This window comes from Mercenaria mercenaria, chromosome 15, assembly GCF_021730395.1.
Source record: "Mercenaria mercenaria strain notata chromosome 15, MADL_Memer_1, whole genome shotgun sequence".
Classification (NCBI taxonomy): domain Eukaryota; kingdom Metazoa; phylum Mollusca; class Bivalvia; order Venerida; family Veneridae; genus Mercenaria; species Mercenaria mercenaria.
Genome location: NC_069375.1, coordinates 12,107,275 through 12,134,368, shown reverse-complemented (window position 1 = coordinate 12,134,368; position 27,094 = coordinate 12,107,275). Strand labels below are relative to the sequence as shown.

General features: G+C 35.1%; 2 protein-coding genes across 2 annotated transcripts; one reads left to right on the top strand and one right to left on the bottom strand.

The window, feature by feature from the left end:
- The first annotated feature begins 533 nt into the window (after positions 1-533).
- Positions 534-15,463, top strand: LOC123546866 (betaine--homocysteine S-methyltransferase 1-like). Its single transcript, XM_045333488.2, has 7 exons — positions 534-640; positions 8,321-8,511; positions 9,220-9,414; positions 10,834-10,945; positions 11,230-11,408; positions 14,389-14,470; positions 14,766-15,463. Exons 1-7 carry the CDS (start codon positions 628-630, stop codon positions 15,047-15,049), a joined length of 1,056 nt encoding a protein of 351 aa, XP_045189423.2. The 5' UTR covers positions 534-627; the 3' UTR covers positions 15,050-15,463.
- Positions 15,464-18,942: 3,479 nt separating this feature from the next.
- Positions 18,943-24,694, bottom strand: LOC123544415 (slit homolog 1 protein-like). The gene is made up of 2 exons (XM_045330488.2): positions 24,570-24,694; positions 18,943-21,192 (listed from the first exon to the last, which is right to left on the bottom strand). Exon 2 carries the CDS (start codon positions 21,155-21,157, stop codon positions 19,019-19,021), a length of 2,139 nt encoding a protein of 712 aa, XP_045186423.2. The 5' UTR covers positions 21,158-21,192; positions 24,570-24,694; the 3' UTR covers positions 18,943-19,018.
- Positions 24,695-27,094: the final 2,400 nt, after the last annotated feature.

Genomic DNA, 27,094 nt, shown 5'->3' with positions numbered 1-27,094 from the left:
GGCAGTCCTTTTCCGGAATTCAATGTTTATATCAGTATACTGACGCTTGCTTGTAGTTTTTGTAATGATAGCGTGCACATTACTCTATAAAACAAGTGTCAGTATACTGATATAAGCAATGAATTCCGGAAAAGGACTGCCTAAAGGGGCCCCACTTCCGGACAGTCAAAACTCACCATTTTCAAGAAACTTAAGAAAAAAAATTTAAAGGTACAAAATATAGTTGTTTCATGTCTAAGGTAGCAGTCCTAAGGCAGCGACTTGTATATATCTTTTAGTCATTTACCTTAATAGAAAATGAAAATAAAGTAAAATAAGGAGACTTACATCCTTAGCCAGCACTACAGACATTATCTATCGGTTTAGCCTGTGCTGGAACAACTCTAGCATATATGACATTATACATTCCTTGTGAAAATATACTGATAAATAGCTGGTGAGAATATTGCAATGTCATTTTACACATTAACCTGTATTGTTAATAGTAAATTGCACGAAACACGCAATTTTTGCTCAAGGTTTTCCCAATATATAGTATATATACAACGTTACTGTTGTATATGAAATATAGACGGGTACAACACTGCTTTGCGATTGACTATTTACGGATTATCGGTGTCTAAGAAAATGACAAAGAAAGGTATTTATATATAATTTATTCAAGTTTAAAATGTTTTAAAGGGAGAAACACAATTAAAAGCTGGACAAAAATCAGCCTTTTATAAACAAGAATTTACTAAATGGTGTAGAAATGTACCTATGATATATAATTCATTTCTTATGTCGGCAACGGGATTGTATTATTTTCATCGTTGTCATATTACATGCAGAAATAATTAATAACGTCGGTTGTACTCGTTGGTTGTGGAGGAGTGGGGGTGTTGTTTGTATGTTTTGTCATATTGTATGGTTTTAAAACTTCTTTACCAACTCTAAGTATGATTTTTCAAATAAATTAATGAAAAATTCAACGTATCTCACTTTATAGTACTTCTGACTGTGGATTAATCGTTTATAATATATTACATTATCGTATTATAAATGGACCAGAGGCTAGAAAATGCTCCTTTACTGCAAGATATTCAAAACCAATTTAAACTGCGATTTTCATATAATGAAGTTTCAAGAATATTTGCAGGACCTTAGGTCTAAAAAAATTGTTTGTTTCCGGTATCCCGACCTACCCTAAATATTTGGCCCGATCCTAGATGTTTTTATAGCCTGGGGTATTTTTTTTCAACGTTTTAGCAAAAAGTTGCAAAACTGCACTTTTTGTGCTTTAAACATGGTCAGTGATGTTAGAAATCAACTTACTGATGCTCTAAAGGCATAACCTCCTTATTTGTATTCATTTTTGACACAAAAATAATTTCTAAAAAGTCCCACTTAATAAAAAAAATTGTTTTATTAGGCCTTAAGGTAGTTCTGCACGTTTTGTTCGAATTTTTTTCTACAATGTAGAATTTGATCATACTTTAGAATATACCTAGATAATTCAGCAAATAAAAAGGATAGCGTCGTGTGCTTGATTTTTTGCTAAACTGGTTTGAAAAATTTGGACCTCACGCAATATTTCATAATGGGAGTCTGTGGAAAAATCATAACTTTCATAACATTTTCGCGAAAAGAATTTTTTCTACAATGTAGATTTTGATGAAACTTCTCACAGTTGTAAATGAACACATGGCCTACAATTTGGTGGAATAAAATTTATAGGTCCGTGTGCTTATTTTTGAGGTATTTGACCAAGATTAAAGTGAACCGGACATTCACGCTCATTTTAAGACATTTTTAGAATTTTTTAACATGTCATATGTTTTAATAACATATTTTGACTTTAGAAATATAGCAACAGTGCCATTGTAATAAATCTACTCACAGGTTTCGATTAAATCATAAAATTATTTTCATTTCCGTACGCCGAATCAAGGCTTTATTCTACGTTTTCCGGATAAATGACGTTACGCCATCACTTCCGGTTTATCAAACGTGCAAAACTACCTTAAGTATTTATAAGTAAAACGACTTTTAAAACGTAACTCTTTCACCACGATTCAGTCCAACGCTTGTTGCGCTATTTAAGATTTGTCGTTGAATAAAATCATTGTTCTGAGTTCAGAAATTATATCACGAGGGCGCAGCCCGATTCATACGGTAATATGCATCTGAAAGACAAACAACCAATATTCTGACCAAGATTCATGAAGATAGGGTCATAAATGTGGCGTCTAGGGTGTAAGCAAGCTTTTCCTTTTATTTGACCTGGTGACCTAGTTTTTGACCCCACATGATCCAGTTTCAAACTCGGCCTAGAGATCATCAGGATAAACATTTTGTGCAAATTTGTATCAAATCAAAGCATAAATGAAACCTCTATATGGCTGGAAGGGCCACAATAGAATATTTCGACCCTTTTAGAGACAGGCAGTAACTCTAGAACCATTGATGGAATCTAGCCGGTTTCCGAAAGGAACCGAGATCTTATTGTGACTTAAGTTGTGTGTAAGTGTGGTTAAAATTGTATGTAAAATGTCACTTCTATTGTGTTTACAACGTAAAATTAACACATTTTGGCTATTTCAAGGTTCAATCAGGGGCCGTAACTCCGGAACCTATGATTGGATCTGACCGATTCATCATGGAATCCGAAAGCTATTGTTGTTAAAGATATTTTGTAAGTTTGTATCATATCAAACCGTATAAATGAAGTCTCATAATGGGATCTGACCGAGATATTATGCCTATACATGTTGTGTGCAAGTTTGATTAAAGTTTATTACAAAATGTGGTCTCTATCGTGTTCACAATCCAAAATAGCAACTTTTGGCCCTTTAAGGGCCCATAACTCTGGAACCCATAAAGGGATCTGGCCATGTTTTCAAACGGAAAGAGATAATATGCAAATACAAGTAGTGTGCAAGTTTTATTAACGTTGATTTCAAAATATGGTCTCTATCTTGTTCACAAGCCAAAATAGCAAATTTTGGCCCTTTAAAGAGCCATAACTCTGGAACCTATTAAGGGATCTGGCCAGTTTTTGAAAGGATCCGAAATATTATGCCAATACAAATTGTTTTCAAGTTTGATTAAAATCGATTGCAAAATGTGGTCTCTATCGTGTTCAAAAGAAATTGAGGACGGACGGCGGACGGACGGACGAAGGGCGATCACAAAAGCTTAACTTGTCACTACGTGACAGGTGAGCTAATAAAACATTAACTTGTCCGTGTTCTCTTCTACAGCGACAGTTAACTTTAATCAGCCCGTAATCATATAGTTTGAATAATATCAGAGCGTAGAAATTTGACCGGTTTAAACCTGTCTCGCTTAAGGTTAACTAACAATTCGGATACTGCTGCTTCCTTTTTAGATTTACATCTCTCTATTTACCTACCAAAATTTATGACAAGCAGGTGCGTAGCTGCTTTTACGTAGATACGCAGCTGCGTAGTGAAAATCTGGCAAGCATACACAATTAAATTGGCTAATTTATTTGGCTGCAACAAGAAATCTATATCATGCAACGGAGATTGCTTAATACGAATCATTGCTTACTTCATATTTAGTTTGAAGTAATAGCAATCTGGTTTATATAATTAGTTGATTTAACGTGCATTGAAAATCACCAATAGTTATCTTTGTAGTTTTATAACAATCTCTAGTAGGTAAAGTCATTATCCTACTGTTTGATTGCTTATTTTGTAATAATCCTGACCATGTGAAATATTACATTCATACGCCGTCTATGCTAACGGTTTAAAGAGTCAAATTTCTATAATAAAATTATAATACAATGTCAAAAATTGATAAACTGATGGTTGAGAAATCGGCAAAGAGACATTTTCAAGGCTAAAAGCTATTGAACAGGACAATGTGTATAGCACTGCAGACGTAATTTGTCACGCATAATAATTATTACGTTATTTTCAGATGTCATAGATATATCTTATAATAGTACTTAAATGTATGAAATTATCAATTATTCCATGGTCAAAATGTTACAGAAAATAAAATATTATAGAAATCAAATAATTACACCTAGTTAAATCTTACGCGTATTGCCAAGGTTTGACACCGGTACAAGTCATACGATATTACAGTATCTGACAACCAATTCACAGTGAGATAAATATGTTCTTTCTTTATAATTGGTGATTACAGTTTTTCAATGGCTTTACAGGTAGCTGAATTATATGTATTATATTTCAGAAGACCTTAAACAACATTCCAAACAATATATCCAATCAAGATTTCAGTGTAATACTTGGTTTTAGATGTAGTTGAGATATATCAACAATCACGCTATATTTTTAACATTTTTTATGATTCAATATTGTTGGTAAAATGTCTACCCAATGCTAATGTTAAAGCGTGAAATTTTCGTTTTTTCGCACTTCGCGATTTTGATCTCGCGCTTCTCAATCATGAGCAGGTGATACGCGAAGCGCGGAATCATGATGGCAAAGCGTGAAATCATGATGGCAAATCGCGAGATCACCATGACGAAGTGTGAAACCGAGACTTTTCACATTCGCAAAATCACGATGGCAAAGCGCAAAACTGCTTAACTTTCGCGATCTCGCCATTCGTCATCGTTACCTCGAGCTTCGCATATCGTTAGAGGAAGCAATGCGATGCATGAAGCGTGAAGCGCGAGATCACGATGGCGAAACCGCGAAATAATTTAAAAGGTGTAAGATACATTTTGCAGAGTACTGTTTTAGTTTTAAAAAATGATAAGGGAAATACCTAAAACGAAGTTGACGTAATGAAGACGCCGCCGCTATACCGGAATGCTTTCCCTATGCAAGGTATCAGTTTCAGATTTGGTACATTTGTATCAGTATCATGAAACTTGGCATGTCGTTGTTGACTAGTCTAGTATTCAGTTTGGAGTTATGGCAAATTCCTTGTAACAGCTACCGTATATATACTTACAGACATATCTCTTGAATGATATATCCGATTATAATGATATTTTCAGTGTTTCACAACTAACCATTTGTTTTGAATTAATATTTGCACATATTTAACATGGATCGCTAAACCACAGATTACACGTTTAATATTACGCACATACCTAGTAAAATAAAACATTTTATATAAACAATTAACAAAGAATAAGGTTTTCGTGCAATGTTTTTGCTTCAAATACACGCTAAAATGCACCAATTGCCGTTCTCACATTGATAAATAATCAAGGGGAGGATACACCAACCCCCGTCCCCATTACGTCTGTGTACTACGAAAAATGCCCTAGCTACGCGCCTAACAAGAGGGGTGGTTTTAATTTTAGTATTGTAAATTTTCCCCATTTGGAGAGGCTACCTCTTATGGGGTATATATTTCTCCATTAATTCGGTTTGCCAGAGCGTGTAGTCATCATGTCTTGTTGAGGATTTCAATGAACATAATCAATATATTACAATTAAGCTTCTTCAGCAAGGCTACCATTATTACATATTGTGTAAATATTTTGCTAAGTTTTACTATCGTAATTCTGATTTGGTTTTAAAATTCAGTAGTAATTTAAAGACACTTCTGCGAGAAGGTATTTCAAAACCGATTTTTATGAGGATGTGGTTTACAAACTTCGTAAGATTTTGGGTCATGGTAATTTTCCAGCTGTATTTGGTAAAATTATAAAAAGTTTTATCAAGAGAGGTTACGACCAAGTTCATCATATTGTTTACTTCTGGAAGACTTAAAACAACGTTGATGAAGGAGTTAGCTGATTCTGTTTCTGACTCAACTGTTTTGAGACACATTAGTGTTCAACGTTATGACACTACGCTTCCCTCTTTGATTGTGTCTGAGGAAGAGGGTGGGGGGACCCTCTGATAAGCAGATTTTAAATCCCACTAGGACTGAACTGTTTTAATTTCTGTCTTCTGGCCTGTTCCGTCGGGCCCTTAATGGTGTTTCTCTTGATGCTCTGTCTTCTGCAAGGGCATTAGGTGCATACGTTTTTGGTTCTTAAGGTTTGTTGTTTTATAATTATAGAGCAATTTTGTGCTTTACGTGACATGCCTTTTGTTTCCATTGCGTGTGTTAGAGATTCACCTGGCGGGGATTTCTTTTATTTACACTGTGACTGTGTTACCGTGACTTTTGAACATGGTGGGGGTAAGAGTGAGGTTGGGTGCGCACCATAAACTGGTTTAAGCTCTGGTGTTTTTGCCAATGACCATTCCAAGGCGGTGCCATACTGTGTTCCTTTATTTGTTCGTTTTGTCCTCGTATGCGAGTGTTTGTGTTGGCAGTTTGCATATCTGCGTGCTGTGAGTTTCGTTTTGGGCAGGCTGCGTTTTTGGGACGTGGCATTCCCTGTTTGATATTTATCCTTCTCATTTCGCTATAGTGTACATAGATATTGATTTTACACAGCGCTGTATACGATTTATGATCACAACATAACATAATCATAGAAATGATTATAGCAAAATGTCATTAATTTCTTTAATAAACCTGATACGAAATAAAATAGAAATACTTAATTAAATTGTTCATACAGCATAAACCGTGATGTATACTCTACCAGATCCTGTTACCAAATGATATGCACCTATAGAACTCAAGAGTGTCGCCCTCCACTACTGTAGTGAAATAAATGATATTATCGTATTAAGAATTCCTTCACTCCCGTTAAAAAATCCGCATTGGTACATGCTGAAAAATATTTAGTTAAATTACTATCTAGAATCTTTTGGTCAGATAAATGTATTCATATCTGGGGCCGTATTCATAAAGCATCTTAAGTATAAGTTTTGAATTAAGTTGAAGATTTTACTTAAGTTTGTGGTGATTTCAGCTTAAGTCTAAGTAAAAAACGTAAGTCCTATTCATAAAACAGCTTGAACTTAAGGTATTGGACCCGTAATAGAGTATCTCCTTTTTGAAGAGTATTCAATTCCTACCTTAAACCTACTTTGAATGCAATTTTCAGGTGGGGGGGGGGGGGGGGGGGGGGGCGTAAGGTTCAAACCCCACTGGGACCATTTTTTTTTCCATGTTTTCTTTTTTTTCTAGTAAATTTTTACTTCTTTCAAGACTAATTATGGATGTATTGTACAAAAGTGGAAAACTTGTGAATTTACCTCTGAATCAGGAGGGGTGGAGTTAGACATCTTTAAAAATACTGAGTTACGTGCGGTAAAAGTTCTCTATTTTGCCTTCATTCTTTAGATTACATATTGTCGAAGAAATGCAGGTAGGTTTTACTATTGCCCCAAGGTTATTTTTGAATGAAGTGAGCATAATTCAAAACAGACCCACAGGATTCGACCTTAATTTTTCAATGTTGGAGTTAGAATTCTGTCTCATTAAATCTGTTTACTTGAGGCACCCTAGAAATAAATATTTTTTCAGTTTTATTTTGTGTTTTATAATTATTTAACAATAGTTTGGTGTTTCTTTTATCAAAATTAATGCTGTAACGAATTCTCTGCAAACGTTTTTCATAGTGGCCATCACATTGAATTTTGTCTCTTCTTGAGCGTGAGGAAATGCCATAAATTATACAAAATTTACAAAAAACGGCACGGTAAAAGTTGTTTAAAATTTGCAACACAGTGTGAAACATGGTCAACTGAAAGAATATACCAAGCAATTGACAGTTTTTAAACATTACTATTAGGGGTCCAATACCTTAAGATACGTAAGAAATGACTTAAGTCAGAAAACAAAATGGCGTCGTGAGTACGATTAAAGTGTTGTTTTTCAGATAAAAGTACTTTAAACATAATTGTGTTGTATCTGTCTGAAATTAATGTTATTTTTTTAATGTTTTCGTCCACAAGAAAAGCCAAGAATTACTTATTAAATTGTTTTATGAATAACAAATATACTTAAGAAAAATAAATTTCTTACCTAAGTAATACTTAAGTAAATAATCAATTTCTTATACTTATACTTAAGATGCTTTATGAATACGGCCCCAGGAGAATAAAAGTAAAACCTCTCTTTCGTTTTACTCATTTGCATTTTAAACAAAAGCATGATAAATCTTTGATCAAATTGAAGCGTTAAAGGATCGTGTTATAACAACATGAAGTAGTTGTTTCATTTTTATGTTGCTTTTTCTATAAACGAGTAAAAGCATGTCAGTATTTATGTTATTTTTGTTGTTGTTGTTGTTGTTGTTGTTGTTTTGTAGTTGTTATATCTTTGTGTGTGTAGGGGGATAGGGCTTTAATCAGGTTTACTTCAGGATTAATCATATAATTATACAAAAAATACACATGCTATCTTAAATGGAAATTCAAATTTTATTGACAATAAATAATTAGTCCCTCTAAACACAAAGGCTCACATTTTACAGGACTTCTGGAAAGACTGCAGAATGGAGGGTCTGTTATTGTGGCGGAGGGTTTTCTTTTTGAAATAGAGAGAAGAGGGTACATGTCAGCGGGCCCTTTTGTACCTGTTGTAAGCGTGGAACACCCGGAAGTCCTGCGGCAATTATATGAAGAATTTGTTCATGCCGGAAGTGAAGTGGTTCTGGCATTTACAGTAAGTTGATATGCACTTGACAAATTTCCATTACTTACATAACAGTTTTGTTATTGTCGAACAAATATGTATCCTAGTTTAACACGGCAGAAAATTCAGACGAAACTAATCTGCAAATATTAAACTACTACATTGTACATGTAATACATGTATATAAAATTGCACTAAAATTATGCTACGTTCATGTTGCACATGTTTGCGACACGGCTGTTTGTAGTGCCCGAGCGAGTAAGGCCGCTGTCTTTGACTCACTTGCCCGTATACGCTATGATTTGAAACCTCGTTTCGGGTGTAAGATTCTTTCATATGCGGTATATATTCAGCTGATGTACGGCTACCTAGGAACCGGCCTGTGATGAAATAATGCCTTGTGGGGTACCTTAGGTCTTTCTCCGCCATCAAAAGCTAGAATGCCATCATATAACATATAATTGTGCCGGTGTGACTGTAAAACAACAACATAAACAAACAAACCACTATTTTTAATTGTTAATTTGTACACATTTCAAAGAATTTTAGTATCAAAAAATGAAGTAGATTATGTGTACAAAATATATTGTTGTTGTTTTTTTTTCGATCATTGCGCAAATGTTTTAAATTTTAGTTGCAGAGTATCAGTCTTCATATCACTAAAAGTCATATTCTGCTTAAGAGTCGAAATATGACCCAGGAAAGCCATTTTAAGTTATTATACCCATTTTATTTTAGTATTACGCGCATCGAGAGAAATTGCGGGTAGTGGGAAGAGAAGACGATCTAGAGGTCATCAACAAAGCCGCTCTGAGTATGGCTAGAGAAGTAGCAGACGAACATGGTTGTCTAATGGCTGGAAACATTTGTAACTCGGCTGTATACGTTACAGGAGATGAGGAGTCACACAAAATAACGGAGGCCATTTTTAAGGTAAGTACATTAGAGATGGGGTGGGATTTTAAAAGCTGTTTCGTCATAGCTTTTAAAATACTCATTTAATACAGTATAGCTAATGCTGCTATTGCTACTGGATCTTCGTCCTTGATTTGACAACATCTCGGAACAGGAGTTACCTTCTGTATTTTCTTTTTACCGTATCAAAGTATCTTAGCAAGCTGAAGTCTGTTGAGCTACGACATCTGTGCAAATGAAAGCTTAAACGAATTCCAGTTTTCATTGCATTGTTTACCATATAGAGGCAGTACTGTACTTGTATTTTTGCATACATGTCAAGTTTCCCGGATCGTCCGAGAGTCTCACGGATTTTTTGTCCATTTCCCGGACATACGGAAATCAATCATTTCTCCCGGAAATCCAAAATTCCAAGCTAATGGTTCTGTATCAAACTAAATCCCTAATAACACACTGTGCCTGACGTAATTTATCACTCTACTGATAAATTGATAAGAGTTTAACAAGGTCACGCACTGATGACATTCTGCAAACAGGTGTGTACCGTGCTATTTTTAGATTGTGTTAATTGGCGAGTGGTGATACTGACATAATGATGAGACAGGAACTTGTTTATTGAAGATTTAAGTGTGAATAGATTGATTTAAGAGCAAACCTTTATTAGAGTGATGGCAAACATTATCGCTGATGGCATAATTGAGGAAACAACTAGAGACAGGTTTTAACATTCTCTAAACAGCTATGAATTTGTATTTCATTTTGATGAGTAAAAAGCATTTTTTTTTTCAGTATAGATTTAAAACGGTGAAATAGATTTATTTCCAATCTATGTTAGCTTCTGGTCATATGCAAAAAAATCTAAGAATGTGAAAAAAAACCAGCAGATTATTCACATAAAAGAAACTCGCCAGTATAAAATTTCATCCAAATTCCAATTCCTCTGCTCAAAGGATACTGTAATAATTAAATAAAGTTACTATAAATCTATGTTTTTGTTTGTTGTTTTTTACATTGCAGAATATCTAAAAAATTTAATTTTGGACAGTACCGGTAACTGTTAAAAGGGGTGCTTACAAAAAAGATACTGACTGTTAAATGGCAAACAGTGCAGATCATGAACAGACTGCATGGACAATTTACACTGGTCGCAAAGGCAGAATCAATCGTATTCAACATGATAAAGGTTAAAATGTTTAAAATGCAACTTAAGCACCTAAAAACATTGCCCAAATCAGATCTAATCTGTTACACAGTATTATATTCGAACAAAAATTTTCTAAAAATGTTCGTCGAAAAAATCTCCTGGATTTTCATCAAATATCCTGGATTTTCAACTGAAATATCCTGGAATATTGTCCACGGAACTTGACATGTATGTTTTTGTATCTGTTAATGAATATGTAAACATCACTAATAAAAACATATTTAAATACACAGGAGCAGATTGAAATCGCAGTAGAAATGGGTGCGGATTTCATTCTCGGGGAGACGTTTATGGATACAGGAGAAGCGATGTTAGCCCTGGAATGTATAAAGAAGTATGGCAAAGGTATGTATCTATTTTCGATTGCCAACTATAAATCAATTGTCCTTTCACTCTCTGTACTGTAACTGTCAGAAGATCTTTTCAATACATTTTTCGGAAAAAATGTATTTTCTCTGAGAACATTTCCCAGCTTGTGCATAATGCAAGATACATACTAAAATCAAAAGTACAATATTACCTAATGACTTTCAAGCTAGACTTGCAGTTACTGCAAATAGCTAATTACTTATACTTGCGTTTCCGCTGGTTCCAAAACTTTTCATGCGCATTTATTTATTACACAATAGGTGTACCGGCTGTGATAACACTCTCTGCATCTGCAAAGGACACTCTTGTTGATGGAGTTGGAGTAGTTGAAGCCTGTAAGAATCTTGAGGAAGCTGGTGTTGCTGTTGTTGGCCTTAATTGCTTTGCGGGACCAGACACCATGCTTCCGCTTTTGAAACAAATCAAGGAAGTGTGCAAGGTTAGACGCTTAGTCGTTTAGTGTATATATAACTCAGATTATTTATACATCAGCATGCTAACTCACTGTTAGGATTTGAACTATCGACTTGCAAGTTTAACTCTTCTCTTAATACAAAGTTTGTGTCTAATTTGAATATTACTGAAACTGTTATTACATTTGACAAGTGCTGCTTTAAGGCAATGGTATACACACGTAGCTTAACAAAGACGATTTTGAACAATTTGAATTATTCATCCTCTTTGCGCAAAGCATTTTTTGAATGTTTCAATAGTATAACTGCACCATTTGAGCACAACTTCATGTTTCGTGGTGTATATGCAATGAAAGCCCATTAAAAAGGTTAAAACCACCATATAATGGTGTATATGCAATGAAAGCCCATATAATGGGTAAAACCACCATAAAATGGTGTATGTGCAATGAAAGCCGATACAAAGGGTAAAACCACCATATAACGGTGTATATGCAATTAAAACCCCACTAAATGGTTAAAAGCACCATATAATGGTGTGTATGCAATCAAAGTCCCATATAATGGGTAAAACCATCATATAATGGTGTGTATGCCATCAATCCCATATAATGAGAAAACCACCATATAAAGGTGTGTATCATATATACTCCCTATAATGGATAAAACCACCATGTAAAGGTGTTTATCATAAAAAAAACTATAATATAATGGTGTGTATGCCATCAAGACCCCATATAATGGTTAAAACCATGTTATGATGTATGCCAATTACACCCTATATAATGGGTAAAACAACATGTAATCGTGTGTTTGTCTTCTAGATCCCATATAATGGTTAAAACCACCATATAATGCTGTGTATGCCACCAAGACCGAATATAATATTGGGTAAAACCATGTAATGATGTATGCCAATTACACCCTATATAATAGGTTAAAACACCATATAATGGTGTGTATGAAGTAGTCTGTGTTCAGACCGTATGTTTTGTTCAAAGGAGATAACTCCTGAGGCTATTCAAATTTTGTATAATTATGTCCCTTGTCTTCTCAAAACATACGATAATCAGAGCCAGGACTGATGAAGTCAGAATTTTTACAGAATTATTTTTTCTAAAAAAAAAAAAAGATTATCTAGTCGGTAGCCAGACTATGTATGCAGGGTTGGCGACTACCCGCCCAGGGCGGTTAAACCCGCCCGGGAAAACCCAGGTTGGACAATACTCCTAAAAATGAATGAAGCTGGCAATACTGTGAGCTAATTCTTACATTAAGTTTTACTTACGAAGTGATAAGTGGCTGACAGAACAGTTTCATTAACAAAATTATGGTTTATTTCTAGAACCCATATATCAGGTACAAAACCACCATGTTATTGTGCGTATGTTTTCTATAACTCATATATTAAAACCATCAATCAAGAACATGCCATTTAAGCCTCATATAAGAACTGTAATGTAGTAAACATCAAGCCAAAAAGGTCTGAAATTCGTGTATGCGCCATATAACAATTCATCATGATGCACATGAATATAAGATAATGACCTTTATATAAAAAATGTGCATAAGAATTAAAGCCAAGAGGAGCATACGTTGTAAAAAATTAATCTGGCGGGCGAAGTTCCCTGATGCCAGTGATGGTATGTAATTTCTGCAGCAACTCACTCAATCCCCTACTGCGATGTGGCATCAGAAACAAATATTTCCATCCAGTCCTTATTTGAGTGGTCACCCTGTATACCGTAAAATAAGTGGTCTGAAAAAAAGAGGGAAAGGGTGAATAAAAAATATTGGAAATTATGTTCATTGAACAAATTAAACATATGGAATCTACTACAGTTCCTTCAGCAACTGCAGAACAGAATACCGTGACAACAATCTGTACACTGTGTGAAGAAAGTGATCTGAAACAGAAAGAAATAGGTGAATAACAAGTATTTGGAATTATTTACATTGGGTGTTCTATGCTAATGGACGATTGGAGTGCCCTCTCTACATGTAGAACTGCCCCACATATAGAGCTTAAGTAACGGTCCATTCCTCTCGGATCAGTGTGGACACCATTCCACGCAAAGTAGTCCCGAACAAATCTCCTAATGAAATTGTTCCTTGAACAAAATATTACTGTTAGACGGCCATGATATGCACATTGCGTCTGCAACATGGCATTAGCTGCGAATACATGACCATTAACAATGTCAACCTTTCATTCGTTCTCGGCAACTGTCACTACCTGTGTGCAAAAAAAATTATCTGCCAGATAATCTGGTGAACTAATTGTGACGGTGATACCTGCAGGTTGCACGTTACTCCCAATGTCTAAAAAGACGGCTTGCACCTGAAAATCCTAAACCAAAAATACCTCGGACCACAAGGATTTATCAAGCAGAAGGTTCCAGAATGGTGCACCGCCGAGTCTAAGCCAATAAATCTGCAGCCTTTTCAGGGTCGAGGGTTAGATTAGAAAGACCATTTGAAAGACACAAAGCCTGCAGACGTCGGGTGAAGGAATGGCCTAAAATCAAGACGTTCGAAATTTTAAGATGTTGTAAGAAGTGTATTGATAAGAAATAACGGTTAGAGTAGGACATATGTGAAGATGAATTAGTCTATGAATTTACGTAATTTTATTTCGAAAATCGGTCAGAAACGTGCTTTTTGTTTCTGCCGTCAAACAAAATACTGCGCGTGTTGAGAAGGAAACCTTTAGCAGTAAAACATGTACAGATGTCTAATAGCTAATATGCAAATAAATAATTAATGATAAAAGAAGAAAAGAAAGAATAAATCGATAACAATTATGTAAAGCTTTTCTGTTCAGTATTTGTTCCGCTTTCTTGATCGAGGCTGCTGTAGGTAATAAACCACTACATGTGCGATAGGATAAAAAGTACAAAAAGTGAACTTTGGTTTATATCCTCGCCTCTACCGTACAATAGTAATATGAGGTCTCGCAAATATAAACGACTTTATATTGTCATATAAATTACCATTTTGTTTCAGGGACCAATTGCAGCACTTCCGGTTCCTTACAATACAACTCCTGAAGAACCTGTATTTACTGCATTGACTGTTCCAGGAACTAGTAAGTGTTACTAAAATATTGTTTCAGTGTAATGTCAAATATTATTTGAATATTTTGACACCGTGTGCAATATATTTACACGTGACATAATGCATATACGGTCGGCATTAAATCTCCTGCATTGAGTGTACGCATGCATTGAATGTTAAACCTAACCCTAACCTTTAGACAGTATATTGTACACTTAATACATGCATACATCCAATAGGGGCGACTTAATGTTGTTACACATACCCTTATTTTAACATTTTAATACCCATATTAACAATACATGATATATTCTTTATAATACTAGAAAGACGTGCTTTTCCACTGGACCTCTGTGCTTGCCAGTGTAGCCGGACAAAAGTGGAGGAATTCGCCAAAGAGTGTAAAGAAATGAGAATACAATACGTGGGCCTCTGTTGTGGCAACTCCGCAAACTTGACCCGTATCATAGCCGAAGTATACGGTCGTACACCACCAGCCAGTAAATATGCTCCAGATATGAAGAAACACTACATTTTTGGTGACAAATCCAAGTTTAGGAAAGAATTCACGGAGGACCTTAGGGCAAATAAGGGCGGGGATTTTGACTGACGATGACAAATTATATATTTGGTTTAAGCAAGAACTGACAGTGGAGCGACAGAGAATAAGGCCGCTTTTTTAACTGATGATGACAAATAAACTGTATTCGTGTTTTATATTACATTTTCAATGTTTACTATAGAAACAAAAACTTAGATGATAAACTGACTAGATAGTTTACAGCTTCTGCTTGATCATTCTAAAGAACTTTTACCCACTTTATACACGTTTTAAACTGTATATACTATGTACTATATTTCCGATTACATAACTTTGTTAAGAATACTATGTTGTAAATAATTTTGAATTCTGACCTGTTTACATCCCTAATTTTCTTAAGTTTTCATTGATATTAAATGTAAAATATGGAATTTGTGCGTAAATACAGGGACGCATGCAATTTTAAATAAATGATTATTTGTTTGTTCTTTTTCTTAGTTTTGTTTCTGTTATGTACTTATTGTGTAATTATAGCTTTCAACGGTCCACTCATCTCTCCCGTCTGTTGTTTTGAGAGGCTAAATTCTTTTTCAGTTGTGATTACAATCCCGTCAAAAATTTCGAAAGCTAGTCGTTCTACCAACATGCCTTCCTAGGGCTGAAGTAATGCCAAATCAGCACCTGTCTCGGGGGATGTACTTATAGGTGTGTCGGTTGAACACATGAAAGAAGCGCCGATCTGCGATGTCATAGTAATATGTGAAGGCTAATTAACTAAGAAAATACCATAAATTAAGGTCATTTTCTATTGCAGCCATGTGTGGTGAAGTCCATCTAGTTGCGCAATAAAGAAGTTTCAATTGCAAAGAATATCAATATTATAATAGAAAGACTTTTGATATGTTTAGAAACTTAATAAATAGAGACACTGTCAATGATATAAATGAAATGGACCAGTTGCAGATTTTAGTTAATCTTCTTTAGGAAGATTTAGTTCAAACTGTACTTTTATAGTTCAAGTTATTCTTTTCTGCACTCTTCATTCTTTGTATTATCTCCAAGATTTTAATACAGCATTGACCGGAAAGTGCACTAATTGTTACTTCAAAATGTAAACCGGAGTTCAATTACCCCTACTGGTCTAAAATATACCAGTGTGCGCTTACTATATATAAATGATTTTGTGTACAAGCAGTGTTGACCACACATCCCAGGAAATTCAAATTCAAGTTTTAAACTATTTTCCTCTAAGTCGCCTTTACAAAATAAAACAGAAACAAATTTTATTAAGATATTGTAAAACGTCACTATGTACAACTCTGCAAATTAAAAAATATATATCTTACTACTGAGTTCACTGTGTGGTTTAGTTTACTTGAGACGGAGATGTCGCAGATCGATGAAAAGGGGCGTTTTAACTATAAGTCGGTTATAGATACGCTTATTGACCTTCTAATGTATTATGTGTTGCCTTCACTACGCTGCGCTCCGTTTCGACAAACTTAATTGCATTAGAAAGTCAATAAATGATCTATAACCTATACTTGTTATCTTATAAATGAAACCAGAAACTATTTTAACAGTTTTATTTTAAGTTTGGTAGTACCATTAATCAGCAACACAGAAAAGTTCGCCCATCTTTCTTGCAGACTGGTCCATATCTGAACCGATTCAGACTAACGCAAGCAATTAGATTGAAATAAGTCTACGGGAAATGAGCAGGGGAAAACAATGCTCATTTTATGTCGAGACATACATCAAAAGAAGTATGCAGTACGTTCCAGACGGTTTTATATTTTATTAATGTTGTCAGGTAACAGTAAGACAGTGTGCAGATTGCCAAATTCATTTATTCGCTCTTTGAAGTTTTCAACGCTTCTCTAAAACATAGCGCTCTCACACGCAGTTTCAAAATTATAATCTACAAACTCGGCGTCGCCAATTTCAAATATATGTCGCCTTTTCTGTAAAATTACGTTATACAGTGAATTAACATGCATCCCTTTATAGACTTTGTACATAGACTTTTTGCATAAAAATCTTTTATTTCCACGTATATTTATTTATTATTTATTTCATTTTTTTTTTAAATATAAAATTCGATTATCATTTTGGTGGTACACTATTGTATACAATCCAATGTTTATGTACTTGCAATGTTACAGAATTTATGAACCCAGTGTCGAAGGCACGTTTTACGGGATACATAAAGTGTCTGAACTGACCGTTCATCAGTCCGTCCGTCTGTCACACTTTCTTGTGTTCTAAACTTCTACAAACTCCGTGCAGTTCAAATAAAACTCGGTATACATCATCAACAAGAAGGAACATGCGCATATTGTCGGGACTTTTATGTCTGATTATTATTTTTGAGAAACCGTTAAATAAACTTTAAACTATTGTTATACCCGATTATTATTGTCATTATTACTTTTCTTTGGGTGGGGGTTGGGTAGGGACGAGAGAAGGGGCTATGCCGCTATAAAAGACAACAACTACTTTTCAACTCCTACAGTTTCTATCCAGTTACCTAATAAACGCGGCGTACTGACATCACAATCCTGTAGCTATAGCAATATTTTTTTTGTCCAGGATAGAGCTTCCGTTAGAAGGCAAGTTTTTTTCTGGTGTAATAATTATAGAAATATAAAATGTGTGCAACTAATGTACACGTGCTATATACTGCTCAAAATAACCAAAGGGCGGATTTCATGGATTTAGATATTTTTGCTTTGTTTGGAGAACTATCCAATTTCAGTAGTTTCTTTCATATTAGGTAATATTTATTCTACTTATATACTGTTACCACTTTGTTTTCATACATCCGTAATGAAATGGGATAGCAATTCTTTAAAGAAAGCGGGTTCATTATGTTATCAAATAAACCGCCCAAGTATTGCTGGAACTTCCAGCATAGCCGATATTTTGTAGCCAGACAAATGCATTTGAAAGACATACATATACCTATGTGTGTATGTCTTTTGAAGGTCGCCTCATTCGAGTAATCCATTTTTTCTAATATTGTCATGCTCTATCATGAAAGTAATATTTCATTTATATGGTCATAATAATCCGTGATCAAATAAAAATAATTCACCCAGAAAATTGTTCGCTTAATATTGAATTCTCCATCAAAAACCTTATGCAGACAAAATACTCCTAGACTCTTTCAAAAAATATATAATAATAACACCGCGAAATATCTAGTTCCCGTCATTCTAACATTTCTTTTTGGGTATTCTTCCCTTTCCTGTCTAAGTGTACGCCCGTGATTTCACAAACACTCCAATGCTAAATAGATCTTTATAGAATAAGTTTATTAACTTATTTCTGGTGAGTACTATTTTATTTTTTATTCTTCGTATCATTTGTAATCATTTCCACTGTCTATAAATAATTTATTGATTGATCTTTATTATTTTTACATTCTCTACATTCATCGCTGTCGTAAATAAAACGCTTGTAACATTCAAAGTGCCTTATTTCTTCACACCAGACCCGAGTTACACTTCTAACATTCGCACACTCACACATTTCGGAATATGCGATTTTATAACTGCAGGATAAGATGTTACAACAATCCCATATGGGGACTTCCGTCGACTACCCACGCAAAAATGAAATATTAAATTTAGTTATATATGAAATCGCTAGATCATTGTAACATTGACCTTTGTCTCTAGACCGTAAAAAGATTGGAGTCATCTACTGATGTTATGAAATATGATGGCCGTAGGCTCGAGTGATCTCCAGCTATTGATCAGAAAAAAAGATTTACTTTACCATGGTCAAATTAAAGTTGTAAATTGATGCGGTACTCACATGGAAGCACTAAATTGAAACTTTTGACAATACCTTTCGTATATCGTGTATGAAAAAAGTGGTATGAAGCATGACATCAACAAGATATCACATGTGAGCACCCTGAAACTCAGCATTTATGTCATAGCTTAAAGACAAAGGCAAAATCTGCTTTTATTTGTCAAAACTAAAGATGTTAACTAGTATATAGCGTCACAAGAACAGTTTCACCAACTTCTATCCAATGACGATACCAAGCGGAGAGTCAGGCCTGGGCGCCAATTTCGTTGCAGATTGTAGTGGATCAGTGAACAGCGGGAGTGTTTGTGCTTGTATGCAATCTGGTTCAGTCTCTCTGTAAACATCTTCGATTTTGAGTACAAGGCAGAAAGTGTAAGTGGTATCTGGCCGTAACTTATAGAATATGTGTAATGTGGCATGGAGTCCTGGATAAACGACTCTGGTTTCGTGGTAATTGGATATCATCTCTATTTTAAAACCAGTAACATGTGTCTTGTCATTTATTACCCAAGTTACCTCAATATAGCTAGTGTCTCTGTTTATTATTAAAAGTTGAAATCCTGGTAAAGGCGGTGTTGTAGGTTTCGGGGTTGTTATTGTTGTTGTTGTTGTGCTGGTAGTAGTAGTGGACATTAATGTTGTTCGGTATAAATCTGGGCATGTTACGACAGACGTTCCTCCAGGGCACATTTCATTTCTAATGAACTGTGTGAAGTATTTATAAGCAAGAGACGGTGGTGATGAACAAGCTCCTATATCCTGATAGGCAACTCTGTCTTGGTCACTTTGCTGTTTGAACCAGTCGTATAACCAAAGCAAATCACAGTCACAGTTCAGTGGATTCCCTGCCAACATCATCCCTGGTTTGGTAGGAAAGTCATTCAATGTACATTGATCAATGGTTTGTATTTGGTTTCTCTGAAGGTCTATAGTCCTCAGTGTATCTCTTGGACCGAAAAATGTATCTTGTTTTACTGAAGATATATTGTTATCAGCCATGTGTAAACTTGTAAGTTTTATGTTGTTTCTGAAAACTTTATCAGGAATATTTTCAATACCAGTATCCATAACTTCTAGCACTAACAAATTTGACAGCCTTGATATGTCAATCCAAAATTGAGAAACATTGAACTTGTTGTTGAAAAGACTAAGTATCTCCAGGGAAGTTTCAATTCCACTAAATGCATCATTTTGAAAGTCTATAAAGTCATTATTATGCTGGTCATGCAGTCGAAGTTCAACCAAAGTGGGTGAATTCTTAAATGTTTCTGCAGAAACTGTTCTTATTTCATTATAAGCCAGATCAAGTGTATGCAGATTTGAAAGTCCAGTAAACATGTCTTTGTTTATTCTTGTTAATCCAATATCCTGGCATGTTAGATAAGCTAAAGTTGGTGTTCTGGTGAATATTCCGCTTGGAAGGTCCTTTAGATTGTAGTTATATCCAATGTTTAAATGGCTTAAAATGGGCCAGTTTTCATTTCGGAGAAATTCAATACTTAGTACACTATTTAGATTATTATTGTCGACATCTAAATATTCCAAAGTGTCAGTTATTCCGCTAAATGCTCTTTGATCTATTGTGTTCAAGTATATATTGTTACGTATTTTGACATCGTGTAGCACTGCCATTGGTGTAAATGTGTCTCCAAAAATAGATCTTATACCAGTGTCCATAATATCAATAGATGTTAAATTCAAAAACTTTTGAATAGCGGGTACTGGAAGAGTAGTAAGAGCTCTTAATGTTATCAACTTCAGTTCCTTCAAATTCTGCATTTTATTGAAGACATATGCATTGACATCGTCAAGTCTTGTCCACTTTTTAATTGTAAGTGATTCTAGATTTGGAAATGGAAATACAACTGGTGACTGAATGACCTGATGACCATAGTGTTCAAGATGGAGAATTTTTAGATGTTCATCTAGAGAGGCGAGTGCTTGGTATGGCATCCCACTTGATCCATCTCCTTCAAGTAAAATAGCTTCCAGCTCTGGAGTTAAACCATTAAGAGCATCATGGTCTATTGTTGATATAGGATTATTTAGCAGATCTATTCTCCTCACTTTTAAGTTAGCAAATGCATTGGCTCCTATCTGTCTGATATTGTTACAACCAAAAGATGGCTGACACGTTCCGGTCTCTTCAGATGAAGTAAATCGTATTTCGTAATAAACTTGATTAGTGTTCGTAAATGTCGGAATTTCTGTCAAATTTTTATAACGACAGCTGATTATTTTGTTTCCATTTTCTTGGAAACAATCACAGCTGCTTGTTGGAGAAACACAACTCTGAGACAGCACTGATTTGGAGAGGAACATCACAAGGGGGGCGATTGTGATGATATTTCTCATGCTGAAGTCCTTGTTAAGGGGCAATTGATGTTTTGCTGAAATAAAAAATAACACAGTCTTTTCAGAGATCTCACTCTCCATAACCTCAGTGAAATCTCTAAATTCTGTAGTTATTTATGAATGTTTCAAAGGAAAGTAAAAATCATAAAAAATTTTTTTAAAGAAAGTCCATGGCAAAAAATGTCAATGCATAGATTGTTATTTATTTGAAATTACTTTCTTTAAACCAGTTTCAAACATTATAATTTGATCATATTATAAGTGTAACAAATAAACTTAAAATGATAGTTAATGTCAGTATAAACTAAAATATTATCAGTCTGGGAAAAATAGGCAGACCCACATCTCCAAAACTGCAGGTTGAATTTTAACCAACCTTGGTAGAGAATGTCATTGCACATCTTTAATTTCCAGAAAAAAGCATTTAACATAGTTACAGCCCTTTAAACTTTACAATAAGTCTAAAACTTTAGATATGCATATTGCACGAGTTATTTGTTGTTGTTGAACGATTATACGTAGATGAGATTTGATTAATACATTTACTAAGTTTGTCCGGGCTACCTTCACTTGTCCTGCTTGTGAACGTAATTGATTCACCTAAAGCCTGCTGGCGGAAAGTGATTCTGCCTTAGTTTGTGAAAAGTGCAGACCAAGATCAGTCTGTACATCCGTGCACTGTTCGCTTATCAGCCACTGCTTACATTTTCAAAAGAAGCATTCAACTTATATGAAAAATGTTAAAGATGCAATTGTGTTCATACGTTTGTCATATCTATGCTTTTTTCCCTACAATCGCGATTTGACAAATAATCACATGATCAATGTAACATTTTCTTGTTGAATTAGTGATATCAATTTAATTTTTAAGTTTTAACTTTGGTGCAAAAAAAACAAGAGGGCCAAGATGGCCCTGGGTCGCTCACCTGAGAAACACACCACAATACACCATAACAGTGTAAACATAGACCTAGTGATTGCATGGAAAAAAATATTCTGACCAAGTATCATTAAAATTGGAGCAAACACAAGTATTTCTTTTATTTGACCTAGTGACCTAGTTTTTGACCCCAGATGACCAATATTCAAACTCTACCTAGATTTTATCAAGGCAATAATTCTGACCAAATTTCATAAAGATCAATTGAAAAATACAGCCTCTATTGCATGCGCAAGGTTTTTCTTTGACTGACCTAGTGACCTAATTTTTGACCCAAGATGACCCACATTCAAACTTGACCAAGATTTTATCAAGGCAATCATCCTGACTGAATTTCATGAAGATCAATTAAAAAAAAATATAGCCTCTATCGCATACACAAAGTTTTTCTTTGATTTGACCTAATGACCTACTTTTTGACCCTAGATAGCCCATATTCGAAGCTGACCTAGATTTCATCAAGGCAATCATTCTGACCAAAATTCATTGAAATAAATTGAACTAGATATTATCAAGATAAAAATTCTGACCAATTTTCATGAAGATTCATTGAAAAATATGGTCTCTAGAGAGGTCACAAGGTTTTTCTATTATTTGACCTATTGACCTAGTTTTCGAAGGTACGTGACCCTGTTTTAAACTTTACCTAGATATCATCAAGGTGAATATTCTCCCTAATTTTCATGAAGATCCCATGAAAAATATGGCCTCTAGAGAGGTCACAAGGTTTTTCTATTTTTATACCTACTGGCCTATTTTTTGACCGCACGTGACACAGTTTCGAAACTGACATACATATCATCAAGGTGAACTTTCAGATCAATTTTCATGAAGATCCATTGAAAAATATGGCCTCTAGAGAGGTCAAAAGATTTTAATAATTTTAGATCTACTGACCTAGTTTTTGACCGCAGTTGACCCAGTTTCAAACTTGACCTAGATATCATCAAGATGAACATTCAGACCAACTTTCATACAGACCCCATGAAAAGTATGGCCTCTAGAGAGGTCACGACGTTTTTTTATTATTTGACCTACTGACCTAATTTTTTAAGGCATGTGACCCAGTTTCAAATTTGACCTAGATATCATCAAGGTGAACATTCTGACCAATTTTTATGGAGATCCATTTAAAAGTATGGCCTCTAGAGAGGTCACAAGGTTTTTCTATTTTTAGACATACTGACCTAGTTTTTGACCGCACATGACCCTCTTTCGAACTTGACCTAGATATTATCAAGATGAACATTCAGACCAATTTTCATACAGATCCCATGAAAAATATGGCCTTTAGTGAGGTCACAAGGTTTTTCTATTATTTGACCTACTGACCTAGTTTTTGACGGCACGTGACCCACTTTCGAATTTGACATAGATATCATCAAGATGAACATTCAGACCAACTTTCATACAGATCCCATGAAAAATATGGCCTCTAAAGAGGTCACAAGGTTTTTCTATTATTTGACCTACTGACCTAGTTTTTGAAGGCACTTCACCCATTTTTGAATCTGACCTAGATATCATCAAGGTGAACATTCTGACCAATTTTCATGAAGATCTCATGAAATATATGGCCTCTAGAGAGGTCACAAGGTTTTTCTAGTTTTAGATCTACTGACGAAGTTTTTGACCGCACGTAACCCAGTTTCGAACTTGACCTATATATCATCAAGGTGAACATTCAGACCAACTTTCATACAGATCCCATGAAAAATATGGCCTTTAGAGAGGTCACAACGTTTTTCTATTATTTGACCTACTGACCTAGTTTTTGATGGCACGTGACCCAGTTTCGAACTTGACCTAGATATCATCAAGGTGAACGTTCTGACCAATTTTCATGAAGATCTTGTGAAATATATGGCCGCTAAAGAGGTCACAAGGTTTCTCTATTTTTAGACCTACTGACCTAGTTTTTGATGGCACGTGACCCAGTTTCGAACTTGACCTAGATATCATCAAGGTGAACATTCTGACCAATTTTCATGAAGATCTTATGAAATATATGGCCTCTAGAGAGGTCACAAGGTTTTTCTATTTTTAGACCTACTGACCTAGTTTTTGATGGCACGTGACCCAGTTTCGAACTTGACCTAGATATCATCAAGATGAACATTCTGACCAACTTTCATAAAGAGTCCATGAAAAATGTGACCTCTAGAGTGGTCACAAGCAAAAGTTTACGGACGCACGCACGCACGGACGCACGCACGGACGGACGACGGACACCGCGCGATCACAAAAGCTCACCTTGTCACTTTGTGACAGGTGAGCTAAAAAACGGAATCAAAAACTTTTAAGTTCGGCTTTTGAAATGGAGACATCAAGTTGTGTGCTGAATTTATAAGTCCAGCTTAAGAAATAAATGAAAATTAAGCAGAAAGCTCGATCTTCTGCAAGTCAAGAAGAAAGACTCCATAACTGAATAAAAGATCACTTATACTGATTGAAGGAAAGTGAATTAATTACCTTTTTGGCTATTACTTTTCGTCCAATATGCTCTGAATGAACAGAATTTTCAACACTGCTGTTAAAGTATTTATAAAATATCATGCACCTATCTCCCAGTTTCTTATCTGATATAACTGTGTCCTACTGTGCTATATAGCTCTACCATTTACCAATATTATCTTGTATGTGCTATTATTTGATGACAGTCCAATTAAAATCAGTCAAAATTAGCAGACATCTGCAATACTGGTACAAAATTCTCATGTCTAGGGCTCTAAGCAATCCAAATACTGAAAATATAACAGATATGTTATCTACTCTAGAATATTCAAGGGGGACAATTTGAGCAATATAGTGAAGCCAACATCAATTTTATTTTGGGTTGTTTTACCGAGCACCAACTTAGTACAGGTTATATGAAGCAAAACAGGACATTTACATTTTTTACATACGTACATACATATACAAGCTGTCATCCAAGTACCGACATTAAAGCAAAAGAAAAGTCATCACAAGGCACTGCCAGAAAGTTTAATTTCACTGAAACTAAGAATGCATCAATTTCATTCAAGAAATTTTACTGTTTTAAAAGATTGTTACTGTACTGCAAATAGCTGTTTCGGTGTTTAGCTTTAGATACTTGCTCACAGTGATGACCTGTGATATAGACTATAATTGGTGAAATTCTAAAATCAAAGAAAAACTATCAAAACAGGATTTGTCCATTTTGCTTAGAACTAATATTTTTAAATGATCATTTCTAAATATCTTATATTTCTGTTTTTATGAGGAGTAGAAGAAAAATATAGGCATGTTTAGTAAATTGGTGCACTAAGCCATCATTTCATATTGAAGACAAGGAGCTGCCTTTTCAAAATGCAAGTCATGCCAGGTGTATGTCAAAAGATGATGTTTTTGTGGTTTTAAGTTTAAAGGTGAAGATAAGGTCATCTATATATATAGGTCAGTTTGTAGGCCTTGCCACCAGTCTTGAGTACGAGTAAGAACTACATTGGGTCATTTATGTGGACTATAGGACCAAAAATGTTGTTCATTGAAGCTGTATTTCATAGCAGGGTCAATGCCATTTATATATAGGTCAGTTTGTAAGGTTTTGAGTTTTAAGGTGAAGGTCAAGAAAGGGTTAAGTTCATCTATATATAGGTCAGTTTGTAGGTCTTGTCACAAGGATTGTTGCCGTGTGAGTATGGCCTAAGTTGGGTCATTTATGTTGGTTGTAGGACCACAAATGTTGTTTATCAAAGTTTAAAGTGTGAAGGTCAAGGTCATCTATATATAGGTCAGTTCGTATGTCTTACCACAAGGATTGTTGTGTTGGAGTATGAACTGGAGTCATTAATGTGGACTGTGGGCTATCTAGGTCATACGGACGGACAAACAGATTTCATTCAGGATTTAAGTTTGAAGGTGAGGGTCATATGAGAGTCAATGTCATCAATATAAGGTCAGTTTGTAGGTCTTGCCACAAGAATTGTTTAGTGTGAGTATGAACTAAATCGGGTCATCAATGTGGGCTGTAGGCAATCTTGTTCATAGGGATGGACAAACAGACAGTTCAATCGCTATATGTTTAGGGGCATAATGCGAGTACGAACTAAATTGGGTCATTTATGCGGGCTGTAAAACCAAAATGTTATGAAGGTTTTGAGTTTGAAGGTGATGGCCATATGAGAGTCATAGTCATCTACATATAGGTCAGTTTGTAGGTATTGCCACAAGGATTGTCGAGTGTGAGTATGAACTTAATCGGTTTTTAATGCGGGCTTTAAACAAGTTGATTTGTATGGACAGAAAAACGGATGGGAGAACAGGTCAATCGCTACATGCCTAGGGGTAAAACATGAAAATTTAGGTACCATCTCTAAACATTAGCAAATGGCTGAGGTCTATATTAACTGCTTAAGTGAGCCAAGGTGTATGAGCCGTTGATGCTGCAGCAAGCAGAGTTTCATTTTATTCAAGGGATAAAACTCTGATGATGCACTGGACTAAACCTGACCTTGTAAAACATTCTTTTACAATAACACTTTTTGCATTATTGCAGTTTGTTTTATATAACTCAGACTGCTAGTCGTAACCAGCTGTTTATCAGACTCTTGGCATACTGAAACATTTTCTGTATAGCTATTAATAAGGTTTTAGAAAATATAGTCTAGTGTACAGGTTTTAGAAAATATAATCTAGTAACTGAAAGGAGTCCCCGTCAGTGTTCCCACTTTTAATTAATTTTATTCTCATTACTGTTAATGTACTAGTTCAGACTGTCTCTTTACCAAACATGACCTGTAACTGATACAGAAACATTCTGTCTGGTTTAGTTCCTACAAAAAATGCTTCACTTATCAAACTGACTCCATCAACAAGGGCTGCCAGAATGGGATAGATACTGCTGTCTTTCACAGTGAAACATATTACATATACATATGTTTTGATAAAAGGAAAGGTACTATGAAAACTGGATGGACACTGTCGATTTTCACCATTTTACTGATGTACGGGTCGTAACTTTGGAGATACTGATC

Bases quoted from the DNA above. Each gene is read 5' to 3' on its own strand.
- LOC123546866 (XM_045333488.2), top strand. The intron at 10,946-11,229 runs GTATGTATCTAT...ATTACACAATAG, and splicing joins TATAAAGAAGTATGGCAAAG to GTGTACCGGCTGTGATAACA. The intron at 14,471-14,765 runs GTAAGTGTTACT...TTATAATACTAG, and splicing joins ATTGACTGTTCCAGGAACTA to AAAGACGTGCTTTTCCACTG.
- LOC123544415 (XM_045330488.2), bottom strand. From the start codon at position 21,157: ATGAGAAATATCATCACAATCGCCCCCCTTGTGATGTTCCTCTCCAAA.